The following is a 21,681-nucleotide window of genomic DNA, read 5'->3' on the forward strand; positions in this document are numbered from 1 at the left end:
TTGTTGTATGTATCTGGGTACTCCTGTATTTGGGGCATATATGTTGACGATAGTAACATCCTCTCCTTGGATGGATCCCTTAATCGTTAAGTAGTGTCCTTCTTTGTCTTTCTTTATGTCTTTTGTTTTAAAGTCTGTTTTGTCTGATATGAGCGTTGCGACTCCTGCTTTTCTGTCATGTCTATTGGCGTGAAATATTTTTCCCCACCCTTTCACTTTCAATCTATATGTATCTTTTGTCCTAAGGTGAGTTTCTTCTAGGCAGCATATTGAAGGTTTTTGCCTTTTTATCCACCCAGCCACTCTGTGTCTTTTGATTGGGGCATTCAGTCCATTGACATTTTAGGTGATAATTGATAGATGATTATTTATTGCCATTTGAACCTCGTGTTCCAGTTGATTCTATGGTTCTCCATTCTTCCTTTCTTTCTTTTTTTTTTTTTGGTTGGATGGTCTCCTGTTATTATCTGCTTGAGTGTATTTTTTTTTCATTTTTTGCAAGTGCAATATTTGGTTTTGGCTTGTGGTTGCCCTGTTTTTTAAGTATGCTAACCCCTTCCCATAATTGTGTGTTTTAGCCTGATGGTCCTGTAAGTTCAAACACTTCATTACTATATTAAAATTAAGAAGAGAAACATACAAACAAACAAATAAAAAGGGTTATTTACTTCCTAACATCCCTTGCCCACATTTTATGGTTTTGATGACTCTTTTTTATTTTTTTCTTTTTAATTTTATTTTGTTTGAAGCATGTTCATGATTAAATCTGTATGCTGGCTTATTTGAGTGACTGCTCTCTGATTGCGGTTTCCTCAGTCCTAGTTCTTCCTCTTCTTCTTCTTTTTTTTTTCTTTTCTTTTCTTTTTTCTTCCCTTTCCTTCCTTTCTTTTTGGTTTAGAGAAGCCCTTTCAATATTTCCTTTAACCTGGGTTTTGTGTTGCTGTATTCTTTAAGTTTTTGTTTGTTGGGAAAAATTTTTATTTCCCCTTCTATTTTAAATGATATTCTTGCTGGACAGAGTATTCTAGGTTGCATATTTTTTCCTTTGAGCACTTTAAATATCTCTTGCCATTCCCTCCTGGCCTGTAGTGTTTCTGTAGAGAAATCAGCTGATATTCTTATGGGGGTTCCCTTGTAGGTAACATTCTGTTTTTCTCTTGCTGCCTTTAGGATCCTCTCTTTATCACTAACTTTTGCCATTTTTATTATGATGTGTCTTGGTGTGTGTCTATTTGGGTTCAGTTTGTTTGGGGCCCTCTGTGCTTCTTGTATCTTGAACCCAGTATCCTTTAGATTTGGGAAGTTTCCATCGATAATTTCTTCTAATATATTTTCCATCCCCTTATCTTTTTCTACTCCTTCTGGAATTCCTATTATGCGTAGATTGGCCTGCTTTATATTATCCCATATGTCTCTTATATTGCTTTCCAGTTGTTTGATTCGGTTTTCTGTCTGTTGACCAGATTGAGTGATTTCCATTATTCTATCTTCCATATCACTGATTCGTTCTTCTGCATTATTCATTCTGGTTTTTACTGCCCTTAGTTCGGTTTGCATCTCTGCAAATGAATGTTCTAGTTTTTCTTGGCTCCTCCTTATATTTTCTAGTTCCTTTCTGAGGGTATCTGCATTACTGTTCATATCTTCTCTTAATTCCTTCAGTATTTTCACTTTCTCTTTTGAACTCCAGGTCTGTCTGACTGCAGAGATCTGTTTCATTGTTGACTGTTTTAGGTGAGTTTTCCTGTTGGTTTGGCTGGGGGTGGTTTCTCAGCTTCTTCATCTTGTTTGTTGTTTTCTTTCTCCTGAGGGAGTTGTACTCTCCGTGATCGGGCAGTGTTTGCCTTGTCACTGCCGTGGAATATTTCCTGAGGGCTGGCGTTGTTGGTCAATCTTTTTTGAGGCAGTATGGGTTTTATGGAGTGTTGATGGAGCTAACAGTGTTTCTTTGAAGCAAAGGAGGACTTCCTGAGGGCAGACAGGACTGGGAGGTCCACACCACGATGGTAGCAGATTTCACTTGGTCATGCAGAGTTTGCTCTGGTGTTTTTAGGCTGTGGGGTTCTTGCAAGGGGTTGGCGGTGTTGGGCAGCTGTTCCTCAGGAATGCACCACCCCCTGGGGGCTGGTGCAGCTATCTGGGTCACTGAGAACCTAAGAGGCTCTTCCCCAGGGTAGCCCAACTCAGAAGGACAGCCTGAGAATGTAGGCGGATCTTTTCACAGTCTGGCCGAGCTTGTTGCAGCTTTTCTGGGCTGCAGGGGCTCTTCCAGGGGGCTGGTGGTGCTGAGCAGCTATTCTGTGGGAGTGGGGCACCCCCTGGGGGCTTGGGCGGGTAGCAGGGCCACTGGAAACCCAAGAGGCTCCTCCCCAGGGCAGCCCGACTCAGAAAAACCGTCTGAGATCTTTTCCCGACTCGGCCAGGCTTGTTGCAGCTTTTCTGGGCTGCAGGGGGTCCTCCAGGGTGCTGGTGGTGCTGAGCAGCTATTCCGTGGGAGTGGGGCACCCCCTGGGGCTAGGGCGGGTAGCAGGGCCGTTAGAAACCCAAGAGGCTCCTCCCCAGGGCAGCCTGACTCAGAAAAATCGTCCAAGAAATAGGCAGATCTATTCATGGCCTGGCTAGGCTTTTTCTAGCTTTTCTGGGCTACAGGCCTTTTCTCGGGGGCTGGTGGTGTTTGATGCTGCTCTGCATAAGTGTAGCCCCTCCAAAGGGCAAGCAGGCCTGTGCAGGGACAGCCCCTGCAGTGGTAGGCTTCAGGCAATTGTTGAGGCTAGCCCTCCTGGATGGCAGGCAGCCCCAGGTTCGGCGAGAGCATAGGGGGTGGTGGGGGTGGGGGGCGGGGATGCACTGGGAAGCACAGCTTTCAGCTAGCTAGCGGGCCTGTAAGCTTGCTGTGGTGTGGGGGGTATTCTGTGGGGACCCACTCCTTCTTCTCTCCCCTCCCCAGCACGGGCGCAGACCAAGCTCTTCTCCCAGGTTCCCTCTGATGTGGCTTTCCACTTCCCTGCCCCTAGAGTGTTGCTCCTTTCCTCTGCGACAGCTTTGTTTTCTAGTCTCCCAGGCAGTCTCTGCCCCGTCAAACGGTTTCTAGACCTCCTAAGCAGTTTCCGCTCCGCCCCGCCCCCCCAGCCCGGGGACTAACCTCTGGAGCGGAGGTCTCGGTGCCCAGCCCCCACCCAGGCGTCCCCCAGCCCTTTCCCTGGGACTAACCTCTGGAGCCGAGGTCTCGGTGCCCAGCCCCCACCCAGGCATCCCCCGGCCCTTTCCCGGGGACTAACCTCTGGAGCCGAGGATTCGGTGCCCAGCCCCCACCCAGGTGTCTCAATTTTTGGTGACTGTGCCCGTAGTTCAGATGGTCCGTTCGGTTCTTGATCGGCTTTTCCGTACTCCAACTTACTGCTACACTCTTCTCTGCATCTGGAGATTCCTCCTGTTCGTTTGATCTTTCCCCCGTGTAGGTGACTTTCCAGGGTGCGGGATCCCTTTCTCCTCCGCAGTTCCCTTTCGGGAGCGCCCGTCCCGCTCGGATTCACCTTCTCTCACTCTCCTCTTTTCTCCCATTCTGCCCAGTAATGTCACGAACTTCTTGCCGTTATTGGAGTTTAGGTTCCTCTGCCAGCGATTGGTTGCTGTTCTGTGTGAGTCATTTATTCTGTAGATGTGCTTTTTTTGTTGTGTTTGTGGGAGAGGGCGAGCGTGTCCCCCTACTCCTCTGCCATCTTGTGCTCTCCCAATCGGAAAATCATTTTTTTAAGTTGATTTTTTTATCCAGTTGCTTTAATAAACTTTGACATTAGGTCTAATAGTTTTTCAATTAATTTTATCTAGGTAGACAGTCATTTCATCTGCGTACAATGGCAATTTTGTCTCTTCCACTCCAATATTTATAAATGTTTCATGTTTATTGCCTCTAACAATAACAAAAATATTGAAACATAGCATCCTTGGATTTATTCCAGACTCTAATAGGTTTGGCTGTAGTGTTTCACCAGTCTACCCTTTATCAGGTTAATGATATTTTTTCTTCTCCTAGATTGCTCACTTTTTTGAAATTAAGAATTGTTAATCTCAGAGTTGCTGTCATGGCTCAGCAGTTAATGAATCTGACTAGCATCCATGAGGACGCAGGTTTGTTCCCTGGCCTCACTCAGTGGTTTAAGGATCTGGCGTTGCTGTGAGCTGCAGTGTAGGTTGCAGATGCAGCTTGGATCTGGTGTAGCTGCGGCTGTGGTGTAGGTAAGCAGCTGCAACTCTGATTCGACCCCTAGCCTGGGAACCTCCATATGCTGCGGGTGAGGCTCTAAAAAAGCAAAAAAAAAAAAAAAAAAAAAAAAGAGAGAGAGAGAATTGTTAATCTCATATCAAATACCTTATCCATAGCTTGTAATATAATTATACAAGGATTCTCTATTTAATCTATGATTTTAATCAATTAGAGTTTTAAATACTGAATTATAAATAGATATCTCAATGTTGAACATCCCTCTATTTCTGAAATGGTCCCCACTTAGTCATGATAAGTTATTCTTTTACTACACTGTGGTTTACTGTGTATTCTTTTACTGTATTGTGACTTGTATATGGCTTGCTAATATTTTATTTGAGATTATTCCATGTTTATTAATAATTAAGTTTAGCTTATGGGTTTATTCAGAGGCTTATCCAGTTTTGCTTAAGTATATCAGAGTATTGCTAATAAGTTGGAAAGCATTTATCTTTTTTTGTGTGTTCTGGAAAGTTTAACAGAAGAATGCTCTCAAAGAAGTTGGTAAAACTTAAATATTTTAGAGGTTTAAAATTTTTAGCTTTTCCATTTCTTCTTAGCTATTAATTTATTTGAATTTTCTCTCTTTCTGAATCAATTCTAAATTTTATTTTCCTTGAAATTTTCTTCCATATCTTCAGATTATTGATAAATTGCAAATGATTTTATCACTTAAGGGGTCTAAGTGACAAGCCACCAACCCACCTCTGGCTAACTTTAGTAAAAAAAAATTCATTTGGAAGATAATAGGATGCTCGTAATACTGACAGGTGGCTAAGCAACTAGCTTAAGAACTAATAACACTTATCAAGGCCAAAAGAAATCAAAGGAAGCTTATCTCATAGCCAAAACAATCTGACCTATGTGCTGCTGCTGCAATAAACCATTCACAACTGTTTCTTTTGTTCTTTTATCACTTAAGATTCAAAGACCAGAGAGAGACTCTTTGATTTAGACCCTGGGCTATAAAAGGGCATGGAAGGAGGCTGGATATGGATTTCTCAACTTCCATTTGGAAAGCAGGTGCCTGGAATTACTGTCCCACCAAAACAACTCATAACAGAAGAAAAAGAATTCCACACAGAAAAGTGGGAGCATATTATGAAAGATAATGTTGCCAGCCCCCTAAAAATGTCCACTTTAATAGTTTTTCTTTAAAATTGTTTTACTCTCTTTTTAAAAATGATTTCTGTAAATGACTCATTGTTTTATTTATCAAGACTACTACTTTTTTACTTTCTGATGTATTTACAATTATTTATCTTTATTATCTCTTTTCTATCATTTTTATTATTTTGATTATTTTTTAAAATAGTATCCTGAGTTGTATGCTTAGTTCAGTTTTTTCAGTGCTTTTTTTGGTTATAAAATGTTTAATATAATTTGGATATATAACTGTCTTTTGTTTTCTTCTGTTCTTTCTAAGCTTAGAAATTCCAACCCCTACCTAAAGTTTAATATCTGTTTCAGGAGCTCCCATTGTGGCTTATCAGGTTACGAACCCAACTAGTATCCATGAGGATGCGGGTTCAATCCCTGGCCTCGCTCAGTGGGTTAAGGATCTGGCACTGCCGCAGCCTGTGGCATAGGTTGCAGATGCATCTTGGATCCCGAGTTGCTGTGGCTGTGGCATAAGCTGGCAGTTGCATCTCCAACTTGACCACTAGCCTGGGAACTTCCATATGCTGCAGGCACAGCCCTAACAAAGAAAAGGAAATATTTATTTCAATCAAATTTCTCTTAGAGATAAGAAACTTGATTCTACTTTTAGTATATTATAGAGTATAGCAATACAAGTTTGGTCAGGAAAACTGAAATCACTATAAGCATTTTAAACAAAAGAATATTAGAAAATGGGTTGAACAACAGTATACATTTATTGTTTTTTTCATAGGACTTATCTCACAACTTCTGCCATAAAGTCTGAAGAGCTCTGAGTATTATCTGGACTTCCTGTAAAACATTGCATCTTTTTTTTTTTTTTTACATTGATGGCATTATCTTAATCAGAGCAGATAAGCAAAAGGTGACTAGCAGGCCAAATGCCTTGATAAGACACTCATGCTCCTCATGGCAGGCAATAAATCCTAGCACATCAGTAAAATTTTAGGAAAACAGTGCTCAGAAACTTTCCAGGACATCTTCTCTAGAGTAAAGGACAAATTATTTTGTCTTGTACTTCATTTCACAAAGAAGGAAGCACAAAACTTATCCTTTCTGGGAACACTCCCTTTGGGGAATGTTTGATTTGGGAGCAAATATTTCACACTGAAGAATACTGCTCTGGCTACCAGGGCAGGAAAGAGTTCTGCACTAATCCAGAGGCCTATGGTATTGGAAGTATCCATGGTGAGAAAAAACATTGCAGTGCTGAGGAAGACCCAGTGGGAGAACTGTAATATAGGACCCTGGAGTTCTGGAATGAGGCCATGCCATCTGCAGCAGAGAATTTTATATTCTTTTTGAGAAACGACTTCTGCACTACTGGACCCTGGCAAATGTGGAATAATTGAACTTGACACTATGTCATCATGTGGCAGAAATGTCCACTATGAGCTGGAATCCTAGCAGACCCATGAAGCACAAGATTGAGCAGGCCCGGCAAAAATCTAAGATGAAAGTGTTACACCTGGAACCAAATACAAGCAGGAGCAAAGGGCACAAGCAAAGTACATGAGCAGGTGACCCAGATTTCCTCCTTTCCCCCGAAGCCAAACTGTTGCACCCCTGTCGCTTCCTCAACTCACACCTCTGGCTCTAGGGGAAACCCTATGACCAGCTGAAGGGAGGAGGGAAAAGTTTGGGTTTGGTTCACAGATTGGTTGGTTCAGTGTGTAGGTGCAGCCCCCAAATAGCAGCTGCATTACAGCCACAGTTAGGAATCGCTCTGGCGAAGTCAATGGCGAAGAAAAGTCCTCCCAGTAGGCAGAGCTTCAGGCAGTACACCTGGCCATCCACTGTGTGTGGAAAAATAAGTGGCCTGAGCTTAGACTCTATATGGAATCACAGGCAATAGGAATTGCCTCATCATCTTTTTTCCTAGAATGAAAAATATGCAAAGATTAAGAACAAGAAGGCCTGGGATAGAAACATATAGGAGTAGGGATGAAATGTGAAAACCTTTGTATCAGGTGTTAATGCCCACTAGAGAAAAGTCACTAAATAACCAACAAGATGACTCGGCCGATTGATATCAGCCATTCTTAGTCATCAGCCACCCTGGTACTTGCACCGCGGGCACAAGAATAAAGTGGTCGTGGTAGCAGAGATGGAAGCTATCTGGGAGGTCAATAGTACAGACCCCAAAGGTTTATTTAGCTGCTGCCATCAACAAATGTCCATCTGACAGCAACAGAGATCAATGCTGAGCCCCTTAGATGGCGCAACTCATCAAGGATACCAACTAGCCACGGTTGGTTCTTTCAACCTTAAAAAGGGCCAGTGGTGCATTCTCACAGGAACAGACACATATTGCAGGTAACATCCTTACCTTTCCTGCGGGCAGGGCTTCAGGATCATGAGCCAAAGGATTACAGATTATTTAATCCTCCACCAGGGGATCCCATAAAACATCCTGCCAGACAAAGGATATGGTGAGAGTGAGCCTATGACCATGCAACCCACTGGTCATATCACATACTGCGGCATTCTGAAGCTCACAGCCTTATGGAGCATTGGAGCAGCCTGCTAAATGCAGAGCTGAGGTGCTACTTAAAGGGCAATACTCAGGGAGCACTGGTGCTGTCCTCCAGGAAGCAGTATGTGCATTGAATCAAAGGACCTTCATATAGCATCATACCCCAACAGAGAGAAGACACAGGTCTGGGAGCCAAGGAACAGAGGCAAGAATGACCACATTCACCATCTCTTTCAGCGCCCAACTGGAGGCTTTCTGATTTTGGTCCCCACAAATGTGTACTCTGCAGGGTTAGAGGTCTCTTCGTCAAAGGAAGCACACTTTTGTCCTGGGTCACATCAGGAATCCCACTGAATCATAAGCTAAACTGTCTGTGTGGTGCACACTGAGCTATTTCTGTCTAGGGGCCAGTAGGGAAGAAGTGGTGTGACCATCTTAACAGGTGTTCCAGAGGAAGCGGGGCTGCTGTTAAACAGAGTAGGGAGGCATGTGTATGGAACCATGTGAGCTCCTCGGGTGCCTTTTGTGACAGGAAAGGGTTAGAAACAGCAACTGCTCTGTAAAGGAAATGGTGATTGGGATCAGATTACTCCTGGAAGAGGTCGTGGGTCAGGCCACCAGGTTTGCCACTGGGGCCAGCAGAGGTGGAAGCTCAGGGCAAAAGGAATCTGGAATGGATAGAAAGGAGGCAGAGGATGAGTATTAACTGCAGCCCAAGATCAATTGCAAGGGCAGGGTTCGCTCCCCCGCCCCAACCTCTCTCTTGAATTCTCTCTCAGGGAGAAAGGCCTACTGAAATTCTGAAGGAGCCACCCTTGAAGCATATAGGGAAAGTAGATCTAAAAGGTGCAAATAGTGGACTCTGAAAGACAGGGAGATGAGTTTCCCAGATCCCCTTCATGGAGGGTCTGGCTGCCTAGCTGTTTAAGTGTGGTCAGCAAGCCTTCCTTCAGACAGCAACTAATTGTCAGAACCTCCAGGGTCTGCCTCAGCTATGGAGAGCTGCCTCAACTAAGAGCATGCATTTCCTGGGCAACCCTCACCAGGAGACTGAGCAAGGCAGGCAAGATCCAGCCATCTCTGCCTGATCCTTGGGCACTGTGACAGGCCACACTCACTCCAGAGCTCCCTATGAGCTGGCCAAGGCTTTGTCGAACCCACACTGCAGCCAGATTTCTCTTTCTGCTCCCTCCTGCGTCTCCTTCCTTTCCCAGGAGTTGATTGCTGATATGCATCTCGCACCCCAAACTGCTTCAGGAGAATCCAAACTGTGACAGAATTTCTGCTTAGAAAAAATAATTTGATCACAGGACAACCTATGAATGATAAAGGAACTGCTCTGTCGAGGATTTTTTATGTGTTCAGCAGAAGCTTCAATATGATGGGCTTTTATTTCTTACTATCTCCTCATCGTCATCCTTAAAGAAAAATATAATTCTATTTTGCCCAAACATAAGAAACTTTCTTCCTCTTCTCTAGAAAACAGAATGAGGCTTTGTTCAATACCAAGGTGGGGCATCAGATTCCTCTGCTGGAAACACCGTCCCTATTGCTCGCCTCCCTCAGCTATTTACCAAGCCCTTTTTTTGGTTTCACTTACGGTAAAACTCTGGATTTTAGCCAGCTTCTCCACGAGTTCAAAAGTACAAAGCTCTTTAGGAGGCTTGCTCTTTTTAAATATTTTTTCAAGAGGTTAAAGATTAAATTTCAAAAGAATATCTGGGGTGCGGAAGAGTTCACAATAGAGACACAGACCCTGATGGTCTCCAACATGAAGCTTGCTCATGTTATTCTGTTACTTTTGTGCTTCTACTTAAGTTTTTGCAAGGTAAGTAATTCACTATTTATACTATTTTAAGTAGGTATTTTCAATATTATAAAAACAGAAAAAATCTTAAAGATATTATTATGAGTTAAGGATTACATCATTTAGATGCCAACAATGGCAGTATCGACTCAGGAGCAAAGATTTTATGTTAATATCTTGAAGAAAGAGCTTTAAGTTGCTTTTTTTCATCTGCTCTTATCTGTGCATAGAAATTGAACTGAATGAGGATTTTACTAACATAGACCTATGATTTACAGCAATTATTTAATCAGTAAACATGTATCAAGCTCCCTCTATGTGCAAGGTATAGTGCTGGGCACATGGCAAGGCTGATCTCTCCTTCGGTAGCCTTTTGGTACCGTTGTAGAAAGAGCATATAATATGCCAATGAGAAAATACTAAGCAAGATTTAAATAACATCTGAGAACACAAGAGAAGGAACCGTTGCAAGACTGTATGCATTTAATTGCCCCCAAAATGGTACAAATAGCACTGCCTAGGGATTTTAATGAGAGGAAAAATCTCTTCCTACTAGGAGGTCAGGAAGTGTTTATGGGCCAAGTGGCATTTGAGCTAGACCTATAATTCTGTATTTGATTTGATCAGTGGAGAGAAAGAGAAAGTGATTTTTCAGCCTGGAGAAGCAGCAAGTGCTATCGCCGAAAGATGGCAAAGCATTAGGCTTCCCCAGATGGATAAATCCATTTAATCAGAGTGAAGACTCTGTAGGCAACTCAGGGAGTTAAAACCAAAATGACAGGTTGTAGCCAGTCTGGAAGGTGGTCTATTAATGTTAGAAATGTTTAAGACATTTTGGATACTTATTGATGATTGCCTATTTTTGTGATCAAAGCATTCTGAAAAATTCCAAAAAATGTTTTGTTTTAATGCCTGTTTATAGCAGCAAATATTTAAAGGAAACTAAGAAAAGAGAATTACATACTCTGTTTCTTGTAAATTCCAAAATATATATGCAGTGTTTATAGTAGAGAACAAATGGAAATAAAGTGCTCATTGATAAGAAATTGATTAAATTGTTATATGTCCCTAGATGAATTATCATGTAGCCATTAAAATGGTGCTTTTGTATTTATCGAAATAAGGCCCTCACTGGAGTTCCCACTGTGGCGCAATAGATTAGGAATCTGACTGCAGCAGCTCTGGTGGCTGCGGAGGTGTGGGTTCAGTCCCTGCCCCTGTGCAGTGGATTAAAGGATCCAGTGTTGCCATAGCTGCAGCTTGGATTCAATCCCTGGCCCAGGAACTTCTACATGCCACAGGTACGGCCATAAAAAGAAAAGGAAAAAAAAACCAAAAAACCCTCACTAAAATCTTATTTTTGCTAAAGAGAAAAATACATATATATGTGTTTGTGTATGCACACACACACATTTAACTGCTTATATAAAAGGCATTTTAAAAGGTCTTAGAGGGTGTAGTGTATATAAAATACGTAATAGTTGATATCTCTGAGTAATGAGATTACTAGTGATTTTTATTTTTATACATTTATGAATTTCAGAATTCAGAAATTCTGTTTTATTCATTCTTCAATTTTCTTTTTAAAATACCAATACCAATTTTTAATAAGAAAAATTTGTTTCTTGAAAAAAAAAAAAGATATTTTAGCCCACATTGTGGGTTCCTGGAACAAACAGAATAAAAAACAAAACTGAAAGTAGTAATTTTCACCCACACAAAGGAAAAGAGCCTCTTTCTTTTACTGAATAATCCCTCTAACAATAAAGTTGCCTTCATTCCTTTAAGAAACAGCCGTTAGTATCATATTTGTGAAAATTTCAGAACTTCCTAAAATATTGGTTGATGAAAGAAAATGGAATCACACCTGCTGTTAAATAACCATTTTTTTTTCGTCCTGACCTTTTTATTGTTGAAATTAAAAAATAAAAGATACTTAAATACAATGGTGGACATATAGGGCAAAACAGAATCATAAAATTTAATGCTGAATTTAAGCTGTGCACTCAATGTCTGGGTCTCCAAATCGGCTTTGAACCCAAAACCGCTTAGACATGGGTGTGTTCACAGTTAACAGCAGTTGGCTTAGAGGCAAGAGAATGGTTGAAGTTGTTCCAGTTGAAGAAACAACCATTTTTTAAGTGCAGGTATCCACAGAGAACAACATAAATGTGTCTCAAGTTGTTTTAAAAATGTATCTATATTTTCAATATGAAATGAAGTATATACAGCTGGAAGAAATGTTTTGTTATTTTGAAAGCTGGGAGCAGATTTCCTTCTAGGGATTAAAACGCCCAGTCCTTTTTTATATGAAAACATTTTGATGGACTGATTTGGAGGTGGATTATGTCAGTGATAGGGAGGGCTGGCAGTGGAATAGACTTGAGTTGTTCTGAAGAGTGCAATGGGCATTCTGGTTTTATTGAACCAGGCAAAGAGGTTAGGGGACTCAGGAAAGAGTGGGAGAGGAGCTGAGTGCACGGGGGAGTGGTTGCTTGCTCAGTGACCAAGGAATACCAAAGAACAGGGAGGACAGATGTTTCATTCCACATAGTTACTTACTGTGCTAGTACTGTGCTGTGACAGAATCTCTGATTGAAACCTTAAATTTTTATTTTACTCTAAAAGCGTATTTCAAACCTAGGTTTATGTGGGTAGCATTTTCGAGAGAACCTGGATACTGCGTTGCTGTGGCTATAGCTCCGATTCGACCCCTATCCAGGGAACGTCCATATACTTCATAAACTTCAGGTTCAGCCCTAAAATACAAAAAAAAAAAAAAAAAAAAAAAAAAAAAGCCCTGTGTATACTGTGGAATTTAGGAAGCAACACAACACACATTCCCAAAGCAGGATGCAGCTGAAAAAAAAAACTAAGACCCTAAGCCTACACCTCTAGGCTCAATTGGAGCATGAAGTAAAGGCTAAGACAGAATTATAAATGGCCTGGCCGAGGGTTGCCCTTGCACAGAGCCAATTTGCAAGGCCTGGGAGAGGGTTTCCTCACAATTTGAAAGGTTTCTTTCTTATTTTTTTCTTTCTTTCTCTTTTTTCTCCTCTCTCTGTCTTTCCCTTTCTCTTCCTCTCATTCTCTCTCTCTCTCTCTCTCTCTTTCATTCCTTATGTTCAAGGAAATCCTTTGTCTAATCACTAGCTGAATACAAGGTGAAGAAACAGAGACTTCAGAGACCACAGGTGACAAAAAACACCAAACTTTACAAAAACTAACTTCTTTTGAAAAGTTAGTAGACAAACAGCTACTAAAAAAAAAAAAAGAAAGAAAGCATGAGAAGCAAGCCCTAACGAGAAAGAAGAATTTGATTTCAAGCGTTACTACATTATAATTTTCAAAATGTCTAGTCTTCAACGAAAATTATGAAGCATGCAATGAACCAAGAAAATATGGCCCATTCACAGGAGAAATTAACAGAAATGATCCCCGAGGAAGAACAGACCTTGAACTTACCAGACAAAGACCTAAAGTCCACCGTCTTAAATATGTTCAAAGAGCTAAAGGAAACCAGGAGAATGATGTATGAGCAAATAGGGAATATCAATAAGAGATATAAATTGTAAAAGGAATTAGACTGAAAAGTATAACAATGAACTCTGCCAGGCTGGCCACGTTCTCCTAGCTGTGCAGGGAAGCAAAAGGACAAACCCAGCTGCAAGAGTACTCTCCAATATCTCCTAATGTCACATTCGCTGACTTCCTTTTTTTTCTTTTTTTTTTTCTTTCTTTTTTTGTCTTTTTGCCATTTCTTGGGCCACTCCCGCGGCATATGGAGATTCCCAGGCTAGGGGTCCAATCGGAACTATAGCCGCCAGCCTACACCAGAGCCACAGCAACTCGGGATCTGAGCCGAGTCTGCAACCTACACTACAGCTCATGGCAACGCCGGATCCTTAACCCACCGAACGAGGCCAGGGTTCAAACCCGCAACCTCATGGTTCCTAGTCAGATTCGCTAACCACTGAGCCTCGACGGGAATTCCGCTGACTTCCTATTGACCAGAACAAGTCACTGGCTGGGCCCTGAGTCTAGAGGTAGGAATATATGCCCTACCTCCCATAAGAGGCACAGAAAGGATGGGATAGATGGAAGAACTGGGGCCATGTGCAATCTACCACAGTCAGCATCATACTAGCGTTTGTATAGTATCTCAAGTGTTCGTATGTGCTTTCCCATGCAGTTTGCATTTGATCCTCACAATAGCTCTGTGAGAATATTGTTTCTATTCTCCACATTTCCTAGAAGAAACAAAACCAAAATGGTAAAGTCATTTACCAAAGATCACATATCTAGTTAGCCATAAAAGGAGAAATTTCTTCATTTTTACAAAAAGCAGAAGGAGAATATGGTGGGTTTTTGCTCCCTTTAGTCATAGTCGATCATTCTTTTTCTTTTGTTTATAGGTTAATTGTGCAAGAAAAAGAAAGAAGGTGGTAACGAAACTAGAGGTAAAGCTATGTAACTGGAATAGGAGTGGAGTGGGAGATTGTTTTGTTTCTTGTTTGTCTTCTAATAACCAGCTGTCCATCTAAAATGGCTTCATCGTAGTCCTGCCTAGAATAAAAAGACAAAGTTTATAGCAAAGTGTTTATTACAGCATCGCAAGTGCCAAGGGAAAAAAAAATTTTTAAACCCATCTACAGAAAGAAGGAAACAGCAGCTAAAGGAGTTGAATCATATTTTATAGATGACTAGGCTATCGTCATAATTGCTAAAAATTTTTGTACTTGTGCTCCCAGTATATGTGAATATATTTATAAATACTATAGATATATGACTATACAAATAAATCCACTTTAAATATTTTTAAACATGAATACTTTAATAATTTTCACCATTAATCTCAAAAGTGTTATTAAACACTTCATTTTTAAATTTTTTCATTTGATTTTAATGTCATATTAGTTGGAAAAGATACCTCACAAAGAGCAGCATACACAATAATCACATAAGGAGAGGTTCAATAATGATATGAAATGGAAATCTATATTTCAATTAGTCTCTTTAAAATTACCGACTGGGGCACAGGGCTAACTTCTCATCATATCCAGTCAGCTTTCCATTTTTTTGAACTTCGTGATGTGGCTGAGGAACATCCTCTCTGTGGCTAAAAGTATTGACCCTGTGATTTTCTTGTTTCCTAATATTGCATTTTGGCACTATTTTCCATCCAGCATCATGTCCATTTGCGAAGATTATTTTGGCTAAAATAAGTAATTCCTGATGTCCCTTAATCAAGCACATGTATATGATCCTCCATCTTAAAACAAAAACCTTGTCTTGACCCAATAGTATGCTCCAGTTATCACCCCATTTTGCTGTGCCCCTTACATCGGAGCTCTCAAAAACAAAATGCTATCTATGCTCCATCTCCCGTTGTCTAGTCCTTCTTGAACCCAATCAGGCTTGAGTGCCCACCATTCTACTAAAATGACATTTGTGGAGATCACCATCTTACTGGAAAAGTATCATACAGCTGTTGATCACTCCCTCCTTCTCTTCGCTCTGTGCCACCATATTCTCTTGACTTGTCTTTCACTTCACTGGCCACTTCTTCTCATCTCCTTTACTGGTTCTTCATCATCTGCCCAGATGTTTGGGGGGGCTCCCATTCTCCTGTGGCTTTATATTTCATTCAGAGAATAAGCCAAAGTCTTTTCAATAGCCTACAAGTTTCTGCATGATGGACCACACATCCCTCAGATTCTGCAGCTTTATCTCCTGTTCTGCCTTCAGCCTTTCACTCCCCTCCAGCCACACTAGCCCCCTGGACCAAGACACACCATTTACGCTTTTACCCTGCAGCTTTTGCCCTGGCTCTTTCTTCTGACGGTGACACGTCACCTCTAGAGAGCTTTATGGCTGCCTCACTCATCTGCTCCAAGGCAAACTTTCCCCCAAAGTCTTCCCTGACAACCTTAAACAACATAGCAATCCTCCCCCTTCGCCCTCCGCAATCTCCCTCTCTCACCCTATATGTGTGCTTATTACCTTATGTTATACAATGTGTTTATTCTTTTTTCATTTTCCTCTGTCTTCTACAAAAATGTAAGCTCTATGACTTTATGCCACAGAGCATAAAGTCTTGTATCTCCAGGACCTAGAACAGTGCCCAGCACATAGTAGGCTCTCAATAAATAATGAAAGACTATGCTGTGAGTGCAGGCACAAGTGCCAATCCATATTTAAATATTAGTAAAGATTAATTCCTTCCTACTTTTTCAATAAAACATACAAATTAATAGAATTTCTATTATTTTACCTGCTGGATTATCTTTACACCTCCAGGGGTTATGAAATCCACTTTGAAAATTATTGGTCAGTAAGCGTGGTTCTCAGTCTTTAGGGAGTATAAGAATCTTTATGGAGTTTGTTTAAAGTACAGATTCCAAGGTCTTCCCCCGACAGTGATTCTGATACAGAAGGTCTGTTGCTTGGGTCCAGGAATCTGCATTTGTAAGATGATGCACTTAAGGTGAGTGATGCTGATTGTTTAGGGCCACAGTTGGGAATACTTATCCCTGTATTTGATAGTCTTCTTTTTCAGCTTGTAATTGGCAGGCTCAATAAAAATGGAAAAAGCATCTTTAGCATGCCTGCATCAGCTCACTCAAAGCTTACACACAGAATGATTCAGGTCCCATTCTCCCTAGATAAGTGGTTCTCAAGGTTTTAGATTTTTATAAAGACTATATCTGCATAGCTACCTGTGTCAGTCAATCAGTATTGGCTATGCAGCAGTAAGAACCCATCCCAAAATCTCAGCGGCTTGACACAAGAATCAGTTTTGCTCATGCAAAGACTGTGGGTCTGGGTAACTCATCAGTGTATCCTCTATGAGTTGGCCCAACATTCTAGGCTGCTTTGATTCTGTCATTTCTCTGCAGCGCATATTCCCATGATGACCGTGGCAGGGCAAGAGAAAGTTGCATTGTTGAGCACCAGCGATTAAATGCTTCAACTTGAAACCAAAACATATTACTTCAGCTCACGTTTCATTGGCCAAAGCAAGTCACCATCATGTCCAACCACAAGAAGGAAATGTAATCTTCCCATTTTCTTGGAAGTAGAGTTAAATAAGATTTTAGTAAACAGTATTAGTGTTACACAAAGATAAACATTAAGAGACAAGTTCATGGACATGGAGAATAGACTTGTGGTTGCCAAGTGGGAGGGGGAGAGAGTGGGTGGGATAGACTGGGAGTTTGGAGTTAGTAGATGCAAACTATTGCATTTGGAGTGGATAAAGCAGTGAGATCCTGCTGTATAGCAAGGGAACTATATCTAGTCACTCGCAATGGAACATGATAGAGGATAATGTGAGAAAAATAGATATGAATTACCGGGTCACTTTGCTGTACAGCAAAATTTGACAGAACATTGTAAATCAACTATAATAAAAAATTTTTTTTAAGAAAAAACCAAAGATAAACATGGAGAAAATACGTAAATCCACCATTCAACATACTGTCAGGAGTTCCCATCATGGCGCAGTGGAAATGAATCCGACTAGGAACCATGAGGTTGCAGGTTTGATCCCTGACCTCGCTCAGTAGATTAAGGATCTGGGGTTGCATGAGCTGTGGTGTAGGTCACAGACGTGGATTGGATCCTCCGTTGATGTGGCTGTGGTGTGCCGGCAGCTGTAGCTCTGATTCATCCCCTAGCCTGGGAACTTCCATATGCTGAGGGTGCAGCCCTAAAAAGCAAAAAAAAAAAACAAAAAAAAAAAACAAAAAAAAAAAAAAACGCAAAAACAAAAAAACAAAAAAATTATACCATCAACCACACGGATAATAGTAGTTATTTTAGTAACTATTAATGTAGGAATGAAGGAAGTGACAAAGTTAATATAACTTTAGCAATGATTTAAGTAATTTTGTGTCTTATTAACAGCATCCACACACTGGAAATAGAGGTGTACAGAAATGTATGAAGCATAGTTTATATTCTGTCTACAGCCAAGACTGGTGTACAAATGCATTTACAAACCCCAGTAATAACATCCTCAAAGATCATCAGCCCACTGCTCTAGATACTGAGGATCCGAGGACAAGTGTGACTTACCCAGACGCTTCAGAGTTAAAGCCTACTTCCATCATGTTTTACACTGTGGATAAACAAACCTAACTTTTATTGTTTAAAGCTATTGCCTCGCAATAATTTTCTTACTTTCCTTTGATTTTCCCTTGTCACCAGCCACTGTGTTGGTATTAGCCATTACCATCAACCTGAAATTTTAAATGGTAATATTATCGTAAAAATTGATTCCGGAGTTCCCGTTGTGGCGCAGTGGTTAACGAATCCGACTAGGAACCATGAGGTTGCGGGTTCGGTCCCTGCCCTTGCTCAGTGGGTTAACGATCCGGCGTTGCCGTGAGCTGTGGTGTAGGTTGCAGACGCGGCTCGGATCCCGCGTTGCTGTGGCTCTGGCGTAGGCCGGTGGCTACAGCTCCGATTCAACCCCTAGCCTGGGAACCTCCATATGCCGCGGGAGCGGCCCAAGAAATAGCAACAACAACAACAACAACAACAACAACAACAACAACAACAAAAAAAATTGATTCCAACTTACAAAAAGAAATTGTAGAGAAAGGAAACCGCTTATTTTCTAAGGCAATCTTCTCCTATCCCCTCCTCAAGCTTGTTTCAACAGTTTGGCTCCTTCTCTCTTTAAGTTTCAATCTTTCCTATTCTGTTAGATTCCTGACCTTACCCTCTAATCATGGTGAAACCTCTTGTATTCTAAAAACAAAAATCTCTCTTCATTGTGTCCCATCCAATTTTTTTTCTCCCTCAAAGCCTATTTTTTTTCTGTACTGAAAGCATGATGACATTCCTTTTCATTTAATTGTTCTCATGAAATTAATTCATGTAATAGTTTACAAAGGCAAATAATACCATAAGGCTTAAAATCATGGTGGTACTAAAAATATTTAACAATTGGGTGAACGTAGATACTGACCAGTCAGGTAAGATCACTAGCCAATTATCCTTGTCTATGCTGTAAAGTACCCCTGATTCTCTGTGACTAGAGACAACCCGTTTCAAATGTTTTCTGTTTCTTCTGCTATTTATACAAGATTCCTTAATATCATGTCCATACAACCATTTCTTTTAACCAACCCTTTGGTTTTTGAGCCACCCTCTCTTCTTCAGAAGTAATAGGTACCCCAATTCCTAATCTTATCTGGGGTTCAGTGGGGGTGAATTTGCTTTATTCTATGGTCTTCTCTTGTTAGGCTAGGGTTTCGGTTCCCTCTAGTCTGCTAAATCTGTTACCACCGGCCCACCTCCTCGCCAGCTTCCAGCCTTTTGATAACGTCTCAAGTCTGTAATCCTCTCCCCGTTCTCTTTGGCCTGATTGGTTATGCCTTTTTTTCTTCCTTTTTGGCCACACCCATGGCATCTGGAAGTTCCTGGGCCAGGGATCAAATCTGAGCCACAGCTGCAAACTACCCGACAGCAGAGACAACACTGGATCCTTAACCTGCTGTGCGACAGCTGGAATGCTTGGTTAGGTGTTTTAAAAAATCCTCTTACTCTTACTTTAATGGAGTTTAGAGAGGAGGCAGAAAAAATTTTAAAGCCGGTGTTTTCCATGTCTGAACACAAGGCCAATCCAAAGAGTTAGCCTATACTTATATTTCCATTTCTTAACTTCTCATTCTGGCCTCAACTTACCAAATTCTGGTTTCTGCCTCAAACATTCAGCTTAAACTACTTCTTCAAAGGATCCTGATGACCTTTGTTCATCAAATTCAGTGCCGTTTTTCAGCCTTCCTTCTCTGAAGCTCCCTGCAGCATTAGACACAAGAGCAACCCCCACCCCCCGATTGAAAAGCAGTCTTTTTTGCTCGTTCCACATCTTCAGTTCCTAAAATGTAAAAATCTCCTCAGTGTTCTGTCTTCACTTGTTAGTTCACTGGTTTTGTTTTTCACCACTCATTCAATGAATACCGGGCCCCCATGCCCCTGAAGCAAGTCTGAGCTGGGACAAAGGAGAGGCCATGTCACCTTCACCCTGGCAGGATTTTGCACAAAGTAGGAGTTTAGCCAATGGTTTTGCATTTATTAATGGTATTAATCAATTTCATGCATCAGTTCATTCCACAAGACTATAATTAGCATCAAATTTGCTACTCCTTAACATGACTGATGAGATTCATCAATTTCTTCAAAGGCAGAATTTTATGTTGGCCTTTGGATAATAACAACTTCCACTGATTTCCTGCCTACTACCTGCCAACCATTATATACATTTTATTTCTAATCCTTGAAATAACCTTGCAAAATAGAATATCCTCATTTTACAGATAAGGAAACTCATATTTCATGAGGGTAAATAACTTGCTCAAGGCCATATAACTGTAAGTGCCTAAGTTGGTGCTAGAAGCCAGGTTTGTTTGATTCTAAAAACCACCAGATCATATCACCCTCTTCTATACTATGCGGTAGGTAAGTCTGTTTTTTTCCTTTCTTTCATATATTCGTCATCAAAAATTTTAGTCTGTTACTAAGTTAATGTTTCTTTTGTGCATTATAGCCCACCTCAGGCTCAGACACATCTCAAGAGGATCTTGTGGAGAAAAAGTGCTTAACTGAAAAATACACACATCTCTCCTGCGATAAAGTCTTCTGCCAGCCATGGCAGAAATGCATCGATGGGACCTGTATCTGTAAACTTCCTTATCAGTGCCCAAAGAATGGGACCAGCGTGTGTTCAACTAATGGGAAAAGCTACCCAACTTACTGTCAGCAAAAGAGTTTTGAATGTCTTCGTCCAGAGGCAAAGTTTTTAAAAAGTGGAGCATGCACAGGCGAAGGTAGGAAAAGCCTAGTTTATTCTATGATATTAGAAGGAAATTGTCAGCTGGAGTAAGAGCCACTCTGATTAAGATAGTTCTTTCTTTGAGATGGTGCTCTTAGTTTATGTTTAGTTTTGGTCTTATCTTGAGCAAATTGTGATATTGATGTGACCTCAGAATAAATGCAGTTGTGACATGTTCGATAAAAGGAAATTGTCAGAGTTTCCTCATGGCTCAGTGACAAGGATCTGGCCTTGTCACTGCTGTGGCTTTGGTTACAGCCGTGGCTCAGATTCAATTCCTGGCCCAGGGAACTTCCCCATGCTGTGGGTTCAGAAAAAAAAAAAAAAAAAAAAAAAAAGGAAATTGTCTACTGTACTTTCTGTCGTTAGAAAATACTTTTCCTATGAAATGTTATGATGACCACTCAGAATTCCTCTCTAGACCCTCAGTAGTAATTGGGGGTGATAAAGAAATTAGAGATCATCAGCCAGCCCTTGAGCCTAGGGCATAAGCTCTGAGGCCAGTCCTTCTTCTCACTGCCCAATGCCACGCTCTGCTGCCCAGCCCTGCAGAATTTTTCCCACTCTCACTTCTTGTCTAAAGGGATTATTCCCAGAATTGTTGAGTTGGTTCAGAACTCAGTGAAAGGGGCTTTACATGAGGTTGGTACCGATGTGGGCCCTAATCATTTCTTCCAGCATCCATCCCGCCAGCTCCTGCCCACTCCCTAGCCAACCCTGATGGCCCTGCTCCAAGGTTTTGCTCAGGCCACTGCTGGCCTCGGACGTACTCCAACCTAGCAAACTTGGCACATCAGAGCAGAGAGCTTGTTAAAATTCCATCCAGATGCCTAATGTAGTGAGGAAGTTGGGACCCTAACGTGTGGATTAGTGGGGTGGGTAAGATTAAAGGTGTCTCACTGTCGGTCCGATTTAGTCGCACACCCCTCCAAGCCCCTGCAAGCTATGTCACCCCTCTGGAACCCAGTTTTCACATCTGTAAAATGTGAGTAATCACAGTTCCTATAAGAGTCCCATGAGACTCTTGTGAAAATTAAATGATGTATATAAAGCTCTGCGAACAGTGCACAGAAAATGCTCAAGAAATTTTAGCTATGACAGCAAACCTCAAGTTCATTGTCTTCTGATAT

General features: G+C 41.2%; 2 protein-coding genes across 3 annotated transcripts in view; both read left to right on the plus strand.

Moving 5' to 3' along the window:
- Window positions 1-21,681, plus strand: part of CASP6 (caspase 6) — a 1,021,045-nt gene that overhangs the window by 910,589 nt on the left and 88,775 nt on the right. The gene's annotated exons all lie outside the window — the stretch shown is intronic.
- Window positions 9,640-21,681, plus strand: part of CFI (complement factor I) — a 37,377-nt gene continuing 25,335 nt past the window's right edge. The window contains exons 1-3 of one of the 2 annotated variants that reach the window (XM_084973188.1): window positions 9,640-9,729; window positions 14,124-14,168; window positions 20,267-20,546. In XM_084973188.1, the coding sequence (XP_084829314.1) occupies window positions 9,661-9,729; window positions 14,124-14,168; window positions 20,267-20,546 (394 nt within the window). In that variant the 5' untranslated portion in view covers window positions 9,640-9,660. The remainder of the gene's footprint in view (window positions 9,730-14,123; window positions 14,169-20,266; window positions 20,547-21,681) is intronic. The other variant, XM_013989347.3, reaches the window with a different exon arrangement.

The sequence above is a fragment of the Sus scrofa genome, chromosome 8 (assembly GCF_054392235.1).
Source record: "Sus scrofa isolate SSC_HxYL_T2T_F1_AM1 chromosome 8, Sscrofa_HxYL_maternal_Yorkshire_Landrace_v2.0, whole genome shotgun sequence".
Classification (NCBI taxonomy): domain Eukaryota; kingdom Metazoa; phylum Chordata; class Mammalia; order Artiodactyla; family Suidae; genus Sus; species Sus scrofa.